General features: G+C 37.1%; 1 protein-coding gene across 3 annotated transcripts in view; it reads left to right on the forward strand.

Moving 5' to 3' along the window:
- The window catches only part of PCSK5 (proprotein convertase subtilisin/kexin type 5), a 519,623-nt gene that overhangs the window by 342,921 nt on the left and 161,612 nt on the right, over positions 1–15,090 (forward strand). For all 3 annotated transcript variants that reach the window (XM_024996182.2, XM_024996184.2, XM_024996185.2), the window contains exon 17: positions 11,576–11,660. In XM_024996182.2, the coding sequence (XP_024851950.1) occupies positions 11,576–11,660 (85 nt within the window). The remainder of the gene's footprint in view (positions 1–11,575; positions 11,661–15,090) is intronic.

Here is a 15,090-nt window from a genome sequence, read left to right on the forward strand (position 1 = left end):
TTCAAACACAGGCAGCACTTCTCTATGAGGGAGATGGGGCTTTTGACTTAGCCTTAGAGCAATGGGGAGGGGTTACGGCTGTAGTTTTTATTTTCCCTCAAGTTTGGAACATGATCTGCAACTTGATGGAAAAAGGAGAAAAAGAATGTGGAGCAGACCTAAGGGCTCAGAAGTAGGTAGTATTCCTTGAAGGAAAAATTCAACATTCTGTCAAGAAGGCTGAATCTTGGAAAAGACGCCCAGCCCCACGGAGTGGTTGTGAGCCAGCTCTTCTCCCATCATGTGCCCTGGGGGGGCACGTCTGAGCCGCCACCACTGCCAAGAACCCCAGGACTGGGCAGACCCTATATCAAGAGAATGACGACGAGCACACTCCAAGACCACATAGGTCATTCTTTCTCCTAAACTCACAAGGTAAGAGAAGGACAAAGAAGAAGAGAGGAACCACTCCCAGTTAAAAGACCAAGAGAACTCCCCCAGAAGAAAATGAAACGGACCTCTTCAGCCTAACAGACACCAGGTTTTGAAAGGAGATAATGAAAAAACTGAAGGAGCTAAGAAAGGCTGTTGACAGAAATGCAGAATGCTGTAAAAAGGAACTAGAAACTATACAGAAAAATTACAAAAATTCATTTACAGAGATGAAAGCTGAGCTAATGGAAATGAACAGAAGAATGAATAAGTGATCTGGAAGACTGGATTATTTCCATTATCCTATCAGGACAGCAGACAGAAAGCCAAATGGAAAAAAAAAAAAAAAACTAGAAACAATATAAGAGATATATGGGATAGTATAAAACATGCCAATGTAAACATGATAGGGATTCCAGAAGGGGAAGAAAAAGAAAAGGGGATAGAAAATGCATTTTAAGAAATTATGGCAGAAAACTTCCCAAACGTAAAGGAAACAGGTATCAAGGTACAGGAAGCACAGAGAATTCAAAATACAAAAAAACCAAACAGATCTACACCAAAACATATTATAATAAAAATGGCAAAATTTAAAGAGAGGATTCTAAAAGCAACAAGAGAAAATCAGAGTTAATGACAAGAAAACCCCCATAAGGCTATCAGCTCATTTCTCTACAGAAATGTTGCAGGCTAGGAGGGAGTGGCAAGATATAGTCAAAGTCCTGAAAGGGAAAAACCTGCAACCTAGGATACTCTACCCAGCAAGATTACCATTTAGAATAGAGAGATAAAGAATTTCTCAGATAAAAATCAAAAGAATACAACAATACTAAACCTATCCTAGGACTTCCCTGGTGGCTCAGACAATAAAGTGTCTGCCTACAATGTGGGAGACCCAGTTTCAATCCCTGGGTGGGGAATATCTTCTGGAGAAGGAAATGGCAACCCACTCCAGTATCCTTACCTGGAAAATCCCATGGATGGAGGAGCCTGGTAGGCTACAGTCCACGGGGTCGCAAAGAGTCGGACACGACTGAGCGACTTCACTTTCACTTTCAAACCTATCCTAAAGGAAATATTAAGGTCTTCTCCAAATAGAAAAGAAATAATCTATAGGTAAGAGAAAATCACAGTTGGAAAGTAAAGTGATAGTTTCTCAGTCGTGTCTGACTCTGTGATCCCATGGACTATACAGTCTATGGAATTCTCTAGGCCAGAATACTGGAGTGGGTAGCCTTTCCCTTCTCCAGGAAACCAGAAACCCAGGTCTCCTGCATTGCAGGTGGATTCTTTACCAGCTGAGCCAACAGGGAAGCCCATGAATACTGGAGTGGGTAGCCTTTCCCTTCTCCAGCAGATCTTTCCAACCCAGGAATCAAACCAGGGTATCCTGCATTGCAGGTGGATTCTTTATCAACTGAGCTATCAGGAAAAAAACCAGGGCAGCCATTTTGCACACAAACTGATAAGCCAGTACATAAATTTAAAATTAAATCAAAAAATTTCTATGAAAGTAACGATAATTACAATGAATAGCAAAAGGATGAACATGATCGTTTTGCTGAAAGTTTTACCTCATTTTCAGTTAGAAGGATTAGTTAACAAAAGCAACCACTCATTGCACACACAATGAACAATTTTAATATTTTAATAGGGGATTATTTGACTTAGTTTCAATTATATAGTCATTAAAAGAAATAGAAGCAACAGAGAAGTAACAACATACATTATCACCAAATTGGGCCAACAACCTACATCTAGACTTGAATAGTGCTTTAAAGTCCTGAATGACAGCAATCTGGAGTCCCAGTTGGGAAACGGTCCCAGGAAGTGTATACACTCCACAGGTTAAGACTTGAAATTGCAGTTTTGAGAGCTCCTGCTTATAATCCCAGGCCAAAAACTGATATATTCATCACTTTGTATGCAAAACAGCAGCCCTGGTTTTTTCCTTTAACTTTTACAATACTATTTGTTTCTCCTTGTGAGTCACAAGACTTCTTAGACCCTGGAGAGCAGAGGGGGCTGGCCAGGCCCTCAACGGCTTAAGAAAAGTTCAAGACCCACTAAACTTTCTTATGTAAAGTGCCCCTTAACTTTCCAGCAACAAGTGGTGTACTTATAGGCAGGCACATAGTCCTGGCAGGGTCAGAAGTCAGAGGCCTGCTCTCCTGCTTCTGAAGCCTGAACAAGACTACCTCTATTTTAATTTCCCTAACAATGAAGATATAAAAGAGGACATCAAAGTTATAAAATGTGGAGAAGAGTAAGAACGTATAGATTTTTCACTTCTCCTAGAATGTGTTTAAGCCTATATGACTACCAGTCTAAGGCAAGTAGATATAGGAATGGGTTAACATAATTGAAAAACAGGATAACCACAAATCAAAAACATACAATAGATTCACAGAAACCAAAGAGAAGAGAACATTAAGTATAATACAAAAGAAAATCAAACCACAACAACAACAAAAAAAGATAAAGTGACAAAGAAGAAATTTAAAATCAATGAGAAAGCAAGGTTTAAAATGGTGATAAATACATATCTATCAATAATTACCTTAAATGTCAATGGTCTAAATGCTCTAATCAAAATACACAGAGTGACAACTTGATTAAAAAAATACAAGAGCCTACAATATGCTGCTTATGAGAGACCCATTTTTAGGGCAAAGCACACACAAAGATTGAAAGTGAGGGGATGGAAAAAGATATTTCATGCAGATGCAAATGAAAAGAAAGCAGGGGTCATAATACTCTCATTAGACGAAATAAACTTTAAAACAAAGGCCACAAAGAAAAATAAAGAAGGACACTATATACACATCAACAAATTAAAGAATAAAAACCATATGATCATCTCAATAGATGCAGAAACAGCTTCTGACAAAATTCAACATCCATTTACGATAAAAATTCTCCAGAAAGTAAGCATTGAGAGAATATACGTCAACATAATAAAGGCCATATGTGACAGACCTACAGCTAACTCAACAGTGAAAAGCTGAAAGCATTTTCCCTTAGATCAGGAACAAGACAAGTAGGTCCGCTTTTATTCAACGTAGTTTTGGAAGTCCTAACCATGGCAATCGAAAAAGAAAAGGAAGTAAAAGAAGTGGAAAAGAAATAAAACTGTCACTGTTTGCAAATGACATGATACTACACATAGAAAATCCTAAAGATGCTACCAGAAAACCACTGGAACTCATCAATAAATTCAGGGAGTTGCAGGATACAGAATTAGTACACAGAGATTTGTTGCATTTCTATATATTAACAACAAAAATCAGAAAGTAAAATTAAGAAAACAATCCTATTTACCATCATATCAAAAACAATAAAATACCTAGGAGTTCTTGGACTGCAAGGAGATCCAACCAGTCCATTCTGAAGGAGATCAGGCCTGGGATTTCTTCGGAGGGAATGATGCTAAAGCTGAAACTCCAGTACTTTGGCCACCTCATGCGAAGAGTTGACTCATTGGAAAAGACTCTGATGCTGGGAGGGACTGGGGGCAGGAGGAGAAGGGGACAACAGAGGATTAGATAGACGGCTGGATGGCATCACTGACTCGATGGACGTGAGTCTGAGTGAACTCCGGGAGTTGGTGATGGACAGGGAGGCCTGGCCTGCTGCAATTTGTGGGGTCGCAAAGAGTCTGACACGACTGAGCAACTGAACTGAACTGAAACCTAAGGAAAGTACACTATAAACTATAAGACACTGATGAAAGAAATCAAAGATGACAAACAGACTGAAATATACCATGTTCTTGGATTGGAAGAATCAATATTGTCAAAATGACTGTACTACCCAAGGCAAGCTACAGATTCAGTCAAATTACCAATGGCATTTTGCACAGAACTAGAACAAAAAAAATCGTAAGATTTGTTTAGAGATACAGAAGACCCTGAATAGCCAAAGCAATCTTGAGAAAGGAAAACGGAGCTGGAGGAATCAGGCTTCTTGACTTAAGACTATATAACAAATCTATAGTCATCAAAACAGTGTAATACTGACACAAAAACAGAAATATAGATCAATGGAAGAGGATAAAAAGCCCAGAAATAAACCCACATATCTATGGCCAATTAATCTACAAAAAAGGAGGCAAGACTATACAATGGACAAAAGACTTTTCAATAAATGGTGCTGGGAATACTGGACAGCTATATGTAAAAAATAAAAACAAACCAAAAAAATGAAATCAGAACATTCTTTAACACGATGCACAAAAATAAACTCAAAATGGATTAAAGACCTTAATGTAAGACTGAGTACTATTAATATAAAACTCCTAGAGGAAAACATAGAACATTCCTGGCATAAATCACAGCAATATCTTTTCTGATCCATCTCCCAGATGAAAGTAAAAACCAACAAATGTTACCTAATTAAACTCAAAAGCGCTTGCACAGTGAAGGAAACCTAAACAAAATGAAAAGACAGCTCACAGAATGGTAAAAAAAAAAAAAAAAAAATGCAACCAGAAAGGGATTAGTCTCCAAAATTTACAAATGGGCAGGAGACCTAAATAGACACTTCTCCAAAGAAGATATACAAATGGCCAAGGAGCACATAAAAAGGTGTTTAACATCACTACTGGAGAAATACAAATCAAGACTACAAAGACATATCACCTCACACCAGTCAGAATGGCCATGATCAAAAAATCTATAGACAAAAAATGCTGCAGAGGGTGTGGAGAAAAAGGGAACTCTCCTACATTGTTGGTGGGAATGTAAATTGGTAGAGCCTCTATGGAGAACAGAATGGCGGTTCCTTAAAAAACTAAAAATACAGCTACCATATGATCCAGCAATCCTACTCTTGTGCATATATTCATAGAAAAACATGGTTTGAGAGAGTACATGCCACCCCAATGTTCACTACAATACTGTTTACAATAATCAAGATATGGAAGAAACCTAAATGTCAATCAAAAGATGAATGGATAAAGAAGATGTGCTACATATAAACAATGGAATATCCCTCAGTCATTTAAAGGAATGAGAATACGATTTGCACCAACATGGATAGACCTGGGGATTATCATACTAAGTGAAGCAAGACAAAGACAAATATCATATGATATCATTTATATGCAGAATCTAGAAGAAATGATACAAATGAACTTATTTACACAACATAAACAGACTCACAGACTTAAGAGAATGAATGTATGGTTACCAGAGGGAAGGGTGAAGGGCAGAGATAGATTGGGAGTTTGGGATTGACATGTACATACTACCGTATTTAAAATAGATAACCAACAAGCACAGGGAATTCTGCTCAATATTCTGTAATAACCTAAGTGGGAAAAGAACTTGAAAAAGAATAGATACATGTATATGTATAACTGAATCACTTTGTTGTATACCTGAAACTAACACATTATGAACCAACTTCAATATTGTGTTCCAATATAAGATAATTTTTTTAAAAAGCTTCCTTACTGTTTAAAAAAAAATCTCAAATAAACACACTTTTATCTACCACTTAACAAAATTAGAAAAAGAAGAATAGGAACTTCCCTGGTGGCACTGTGAATGGGAGTCCCCCTGCCAATGCAGAGGACACAGGTTCGATTCCTGGGCTGGATGGATTCCACAGGCCGTGGAGCAACTAGGCCCATGCACCACAACTCCTGAGCCTGTGTGCTGCAACTACTGCTGAATCCCATGTGCCTAAGTCTATGTTCTGCAACAAGAGAAGCTCCACAATGAGAAACCTGCGCACCACACTAAAGAGTAGCATCCACTTACTGCAACTAGACAAAGCCCACACAAAGCAACAAAGACCCAGCACAGACAAAAATAATATTTTTTAAAAAAGAAAGAAAAAGAACAAACAAAATCTAAAGTCAGCAAAGGAAGAAATAAAGATCAGAGAAGAAATAAAAGATTTTTTTAAAAAATAGAAAAAAGTCAATAAAACCAAGAGCTAGTTATTTGAAAGTATAAACAGGATTGACAAACCTCAGACCAGGCTCATCAAAAAGAAAAGAGAGATAATCCAAATAAAATAAATGAAAAAGGAAACATAACAACTGATAGAGAAATTCAAAAAACCATAAGGGAATGCTATAAACACTTATATGCCAACAAATTTGACAATCCAGAAGAAGTGGACAAATTTCTGGAAACAAACATCCTACTAAAATTGAATTAAAAAGAAAGATAATTTGAAAAGACCAATCACTAGAACTGAAATAGAATCTAATTTAAAAACTCTCATCAATGTATGGCTACCAATGGAAGGATGAGGGGAGTGGGATGAATTAGGAGATTGGGATTAACATATATATGCTGCTATGTATAAAATAGATAACTAATGAGTACTTACTGCATACCACGGGGAACTCTACTCAATGCTCTGTGGTGACCTAAATGGGAAGGAAATTCAAAAAGAGGGGATATATGCATACATATAGCTGATTCACTTTACTGTATAGCAGAAACTAACACTACATTGTAAAGCAACTATACTCTAATAAAAATTAATTTTAAAAAATTGAGTAACCACTGGAGTGAAAAAAAAAATACCTCTCTACAAACAAAAGTCTAGAACCAGATGACTTTACAGGTGAATTCTACCAAACATACAAAGAGGAACTTATACTGATCCTTCTCAAGCTCTTCCAGAAAACTGAAGAGGAGGGAACACTCTCAAAGCCATTCTTTGAAGCTATCACCTTGATACCAAAACCAGACAAAGATACCACCAGAAAAGAAATTTACAAACCAGTATCTTTGATGAATATAGATGCAAAAATTCTCAACAAAATATTAGCAACTGAATCTAACAACACATAAAAAAAATCATACACCACGACCAGTGGGATTCTTCTGAAGTTCACAAGGATGGTTCCACATATGCAAATCAATCAGTGTGATACACCAAATAAGCAAAAGACAAAAAACACATGATCATCTGAATAGATGCAGAAAAAGCATCTCACAAAATTCAACATCCATTCATGATAAAAACCCTTACCAAAGTAGGTACAGAGAGAACATATCTCAACACAATAAAAGCTACTTAATGACAAACCCACAGCCAATATAATACTAAAAAGCTGCAAGCCTTCCTGCTCAATTCAGAAACAAGACAAGGATGCCTACTCTTACCTTTTCTAGTCAACATACTAGGAAGTCCTAGTCACACCAATCACACAAGAAATAAAAGGCATTCAAGTTGGAAAGGAAGAAGTAAAATTGTCCTTATATGCAGATGATGATACTATATGTATATAAAACCCCAAAGACTTCACACAAAAACTACTTGAAGTGATGAATGAATTCAGCAAGGTAGCAGGATATAAGATTAACATACAGAAATCAGTTCCACTTCTTTATACCAACAATGAAATAAGAAAGGGAATGTAAAAAAAAGAACTTTTTAAAATTGCACCCCCAAAATAAAAGACTTAGGATTAAACCTGACCAAGGAGGTGAAAGACTTATTTGCTGAGAACTATAAAACGTTAATAAAGGAAACCAAAGATGATTCAAAGAAATGAAAGATACCTCATGCTCTTGGGTTGGAATAATTAATATTGTTAAAATGGCCATACTTACCAAAGCAATCTATATAGGTTTAATGTGATCCCTAAATTACCAAAGGTCCAATACTTTGACCACCTAATGTGAACAGCTGACTCATTGGAAAAGACCCTGATGCTGGGAAAGATTGAGGGCAAAAGGAGAAGGGGGCGACAAAGGATGAGATGGTTGGATGGCATCATCGACTCAATGGACATGAATTTGAGTAAACTCTGGGAGATAGTGAAGAACAGGAAAGCCTGGTGTGCTGCAGTCCATGGGGTCACACAGAGTCAGACATGACTGAGCTACTGAACAACAAATCAAGTTACCATAACATTAGGTCTCCTGCACTGCAGATAGATTCTTTACCAACTGAGCTACCAGGGAAGCCCAGAACTAGAACAGATAATCCTAAAATTCATATGGAACCATAAAAGACCCAGAATTGCCAAAACAATCCTGAAGAAAAAATCAAGAAGTATAACCCTCCAGACTTCAGACAATACTACAAAGCTACAGTAATCAAAACATTATGATATTGCCACCAAAACAGACATATGGATCAACAGAACAGAATAGAGATCCCAGAAATAAACCCACACACCTATCATCAGTTAATCTTCAGAGGAAACACATATATTCAGTGGAATGAAACAATCTCTTCAGCAAGTGGTGTTGGGAAAGTTGGACAGTCACATGTAAACCAATGAAATTAGAATACTCCATTACATCATACACAAAAATAAACTCAAAACGGCTTGAAGACTCAAACATAAGGTGTAATACCATAAAGCTCCTAGAAGAGAGCCCAGGCAAAACATTCTCTGACATAAATCATACCACTGTTTCCTTAGGCTCCCAAGACAATAGAAATAAAAACAAAAATAAACAAGACCTAATCAAATTTACAAGCTTTTGCACAGCAAAGGAAACCATAAACAAAATGAAAAAACAACATACAGAATGGGAGAAAATACCTACAAATGATCTGACCAACAAGGGATTAATTTCCAAAATATACAAACAGTTTGTACAACTCAACAACAACAACAAAAAATCCAACTGAAAAATAGGCAAAAGACCTAAATACACATTTCTCCAAAGAAGAAATACAGATAGCCAACAGACATATGAAAAGATGTTCAACACGGCTAGTTATAAGAGAAATGCAAGTCAAAACTACAGTGAGGTACACCTCACAATGGTCAGAATAACCATCATTAAAAACTTTGCAAAAGAAATGCTGGAGAGGATGTGGAGAAAAGAGAACCCTCCTACACTGTTGGTAGGAATGTGAGTTGATGAGCCACTGTGGAAAACATTATAGAGGTTCCTTATAAAACTAAAAATACAACTATCATATGATCCAGCAATCCCACTCCTGGGCATATATCCGGACAAAAGTGTAATTCAAAAAGATACATATACCCCTATGTTAATAGCACTATTCACAACAGCAAAGACATGGAAACAACCTAAATGTCCATTGACAGATGAATGGATAAAGAAGATATGGTGTGTATACACACACACACACACACATGCGCACACACACAATGGAACAGTTCTCAGCCATAGAAACAAATGAAATAATGCCATTTGTAGCAACATGAATGCAACTAAAGATTATCATACTAAGTGAAGTAAGTCAGAAAGAGAAAGATAAATACCATATTATAACACTTACATGTGGAATCTAAAATAAGACGCAAATGAACTTATTTACGAAACAAACAGAATCATGGACAAAGAGAACAGACTGGTGGTTGCCAAGGAGGAAGGGGCTGGAGAAGAGATAGACTGAGAGTTTGAGGTTAGTAGATGTAAGCTTTTATGCACAGAATGGATAAACAACAAGGTCGTACTGAATAGCACACAGAACTATATTGAATATCTTAAGATAAACCACAGTGGAAAAAGAAACTTTAAAAAGAATGTGTATAAAATGTATAATTGAATCACTATGTGTGCAGCAGTAATAAACACTGTAAATCAACTATACTTAAAAAAAGTTTTAAAGTAGTATTCCTTGAGGAAAAAAATCAAAATTCTATCAAGAAGACTGAGCCTTGGAAAAGAAATCTAGGTGGTACTGGATAGGAAAATGATAATTGAGACAATCAGTTCTTTTGCCAGAGCCTGGAAGGTTGATAATTAAAGAAGGTTATTTAAACAATTACTTCACTGATAAACCTGAAGAAGGGAAAGGCTACCCATTCCAGTATCTGGCCTAGAGAATTCCATGGACTGCATAGTCCATGGGGTTGCAGAGAGTCACAGATGATTGAGCAATTTTCAGTTCACTCACTGATACAAGTGGTCTGTGCATCTCTCTCCTTCTAGGCAATTGCCTTTTGTTTTAATTTCCTCCTTTAATAAGTCCATTTACATATAGCATAGTGATATGTATGTGACTAGCAATAATTACTGCCAACATATCTACAGTTCCCTTGAATAAGGTCATTAACTCCTCAAGAGCAGCTCAGCGGTAGTCATCATTGTAATATTTAGTTAACAAATGAACAGAGATTGTGAACTTGTCCACTAGCGATGCTAAGAGCAGAATGCCACGCTAGGTCCTCTGGCTTCAGGTCCTATGTCATGTCCAGCATTCTCGATGACCCTAAGATGGGGAGCTCATAGACGGTGAAGAACTTTGTATTTCATGCCGAGGAGCTCAGAATTCTGAAAGGAGCTAGACCTCTAGGAGGTCCTTAGAGGGATCCGGTGAAGCAGTGCTTCTCTGGATCCCTGAAGAACACCAACGTTTAAAGAGCAGACAGAGAAGCCTATGGACAAAGCCTCATTCAGTTCTATATATACCTGAAGTTAGGATCTACCAGCATCTCAGAGAAGGGATCAAAGTCTCCAGGAAAATGTCACCTGAGGTAAAAGGCCTTACTTAATATAACATCACCATTTTCCACTACAGGACAGTAACGTACTTGCCATCCCCCCACCCCTCTGCCTCAATGCTCGGTATTAAACAAGAAAGCCAGTATTCACAGTGTATTTGTTCATTCAAATGTTTCTGTTCTCCAGAAATGTAAGTGTTGTCTGAAATATAGTAACATTTATATTGATTCCACAGTTCTATAAACTTTAATAAAACAATGCAAGAAATAATCAGCCCTTACCTTGCAATCTTAAAAGCAGGTTGCCCTTTTCAGTGCAGTTCATCGGAGTAGTCATTAGAGCTGTGAGCATGAGGTCTACCATTCCGTTCTTCCGCTGCTAGTGTTGCCTCTCTGTACTTACTACTGATGTGCCCCAGCTTTATAAGTGAGATTTGCACAATTGGAAGTTAGGAAACTCTGCTTGGGAAAGAGAATAGGAAGAAGAAAAAACCAATACACTATTTAAGAATTAAGTGGGCTGTTGCTTTCTTGTCTACAAACTGGTAGATATTACTAAGGTATTTCCCAATGCTGTATATTCCTACCTGTATTTGATTTGATGAGAAGTGAGAGCAAATGTTGAGTCTGGGGCTTTTCCTACAATTTCCTACTCCAGGCCATGTATACTATAGCATACATTAGCAAACATTAGAACATATGCTTTTATGAAATCCAGCTGACCAAATGATTTATAACCTTGTTTCTTTTTTTTTTTAACAGAGAAAAGTCTTTGCCGGAAGTGCAGTGAAAACTGCAAGACATGTACTGAATCTGACAACTGTACAGAATGCAGGGAGGGATTAAGGTAAGAGAGTGAAAGATTTCACCAAGTAACATAGCCCAAGGACTTCTCAATAAATTTGAAAAAAAGTAAATAGGTAGCTCTCTTATAAGTCACCCTTGGTTTGACTCCCATTCAGACACTTGATTGCTATTTGCATTATCTCTATCATTTTATGTGAAAAATTGGATGCTACCTTGGCTTCAGAAGGTTTATAAACCAAATAAAATTCTCTTTAGAAAAGATGGCTCAACTACAAGTAAATAAATGGCCATTTGAGAGGCTTTCTTTGGGCTTTTTGACCGACAGTGTATCAGTCAAGGATTACTGCGTAGGTAACATCAATGAATTATATTTAATCCCCCTGATTCATTCCTCTGATGGTCGAAACTATTCCCTTATCTTTATTATTTCTCTCCATATAGCCAATCATTGTCTTATCTTAAGCACCTCAGGCTGGTTCCATTATGCTGTGGTATGCACATAGATTTAATACCAGGGGATGTCATCCTTGAATGGATGAGACTTGCTCATTGCTAAAGCCAGACAGTTGATAGATTCTTTGAGAGAATCAAAGTGAAGTAGATATTCTTGATATGCTTAAAGAAGGTCAGATCATCCCATGCTGAGTGAGGGGCTGGACTCTGGCTTTATTACATAAAACTAGAATTCTGCTCCATTCCATCCCTTTTAAGAGTTCCCTGATGGCTCAGAGGGTAAAGCATCTGCCTGCAATGCAGGAGACCTGGGTTCGATCCCTGGGCTGGGAAGATCCCCTGGAGAAGGAAATGGCAACCCACTTCAGTATTCTTGCTTGAGAATCCCATGGATGGAGAAGCCTGGTAGGCTACAGTCCACCGGGTCGCTAAGAGTCGGACACAACTGAGCAACTTCACTTAGTACCTCTATTTCCACTTTTGATCAAAGGCACAATAATCAGGGTTCAGGCAGTCTAGGCAGGCAATCCTTTACATTAATTAATAGGGGAACATCATTTTTATTTTGATTGATTGATTATTTCTGGCTTTCTCTCTTGCCCCATAAATGCATTCAGTGTCCATTTGTTTTGTACCTTTCATCTCAAGACTTCAGTTTTGATAAATATCAGTCCAGTCAGCATCCTACTACTTTTTGGAGAAGGAGCAGACTGTTATAATTTTTTAAAAAGGAAGATAAATGTGGGCTTAAATCTTTCTCTGCCATTTATCAGCTGTGTGATCTTGGTCAAGTCCGTTCACTCCTCTGAGCTTCAGTTTTCTTATCTATAAAAGGGTGGTACTAACCTCAAAATTGGTGGATTATGATAAAGATTAATTGTGATAACATCTATAAAGCACTTATTCCAATATCTGACACTGAATTGGCCCATGAAAAATAAACGATCAAGATTATTTTCTATATTTCTTAGGGAACATTTTATAGAGTAAAAAATGTTCTCTAATAGAAATAAGAGCCATATATATTAATTTTAAATACCTGAGTAGCCACATTAAAAGGAGTAAAAAGATACAGGTGAAATTTATTTTAATGAAATCTTTAACCAAATATATCCAAAATATTATTTCAACATGTAATCAATATAAGACAATATGAAAGATAATCAGTGAGATATTCTATATTTTGTTTGTAGTGCCCAGTCTTCGAAATCTGGTGTGTATTTCACCCTTAAAGCATATCTCAATTAAGACAGTAATTTGGGGGGAAATACTTGATCTGTATATAGGTTTTATAAAAATTTAGTTGAAGTAGATTTTAGATAGCCAAGTTGTTCTGCACTTATTTAAAAGTTTTCTGATAACTGAATCAAGTGCCACTTTGTAAGATTGAGAGGGAAATGAACGAAAATAAAATGTTAAATTCTGTGCCTTGGCCACGCTAGCCACATTTCAAGTGCTCTCGAGCCCGCAGGTGCTAGAGCATATGGGACGGCACACGTCTAACTCAGCTGGCTCACCCCAGCATGAACCCAGGACTGGGTCCGCTTACCGCGCCACCCCTGGAGTCTGGACGCGGCAGAGTGCACCAGGGCTCCCGGCGGCGCTCTGCTGCACGCCCCACTTAGTGCATTCCCTCCTCACACACGGCACCCTCTGTCTCCAGCTGCGCAAGTGCCAGCCTCAGAAGCAGTTTTCCTTTGTTAGAAAAACAAGGCAGCTTTAAAAAAACAACAACTTTGATAAGTTTATCAGAGGTCCCATTTCCTCCCACAAACAGATTCATGTGATGCACTGTCCCTTTTTCCAGCTCTACCAAAAGGAAAGGGAATTTCTTTTATTGGCTTTTTAAATGACACCTCTCTGGCCAGAAGAGAAGATCTATGAATGAAATACACTTTCTGTCTTCTTGAGGCTCCCTGTGTTTTTCTTAGGGGCTTCTATGGTTGACCATTTTGCCTCAAAAGACCTGTAAATTTTTAAATAGTGGCTAAGCAAACAGAAAAATATCTATGCATAAAATACTAGAAGGATATGAATTAAAATGTGAACAGGACTGTCTGGGATTCTTTTTCATCTACTTTGGTTTTGTTCTTTCCAAATTACTTTAAAGGGAAAAACAAATATATAAAAATACTTATATACATATATTATAAAAAATAAAGGGAAAACTAAATGTTAGTTTTTAATAGTATGATCCATATACAAAGCACAGTCAAGTAACGTGAATTGCAGCAATGTATAGAAATGCATTTTCTATAAGAACATAGAAAGCATTTGACCCTGTTGCTTAGACACCCATTTTCTAGAACTGTCTACTGGGTGACATGGGATTATGGTAACAGTCTCACTACTGAGTTATTCCATGAGTAGTGTTTGTATATTAAATGCTGTAAATTTTAGACATTTGTTTTTAAGCATCAATCTGTAGGCTATGAAAAACCTTACAGGTGTTAAAAAATTAGAAGAAAAAAATACACATTCCTCATTCGACATTCTAGCAACATATTAGGTAATGCCTAAGAGTGCTATTTAGATAAAACATAGCACAGATAACACCTAAAAATACTAAATGATAGTGTAACTAAGAAAAGTTGAGATGTTTGGTGAAGCAGCAATGTAAGTAAATAATTTTGCCAAATATTTCATTAGAGTTTAAAATTAATAAATAAAGCAATAGAAGCAAATGTATGTTAGGATTCTCTTGCTTTGGTCCAAGAGAAGAACTAAAATCAGAAACACTTAAAATTTTAAAAAGGCTATTCCTGGGATTTTGAGCTGAAGGTTGGGCAAGATAGTTGTACCCTTCTCTTCAGGTGTAATCATTTTACCACGTATTCCTACAACATATACAGTTACAGAACAACATTTAACATTTACAGTAACAACAGTTACTCCACAACATTTATTGTAGACTAGGTCTAGGAGATCTGGATTGGTAGGCATATTGTTAGGGAAGGTGATTGTTTTGGTCCATAAAATACTTTTAAAAACCTCCAGGTTATAAAATGTTGAGTAAA

This window comes from Bos taurus, chromosome 8 (assembly GCF_002263795.3).
Source record: "Bos taurus isolate L1 Dominette 01449 registration number 42190680 breed Hereford chromosome 8, ARS-UCD2.0, whole genome shotgun sequence".
Classification (NCBI taxonomy): Eukaryota; Metazoa; Chordata; class Mammalia; order Artiodactyla; family Bovidae; genus Bos; species Bos taurus.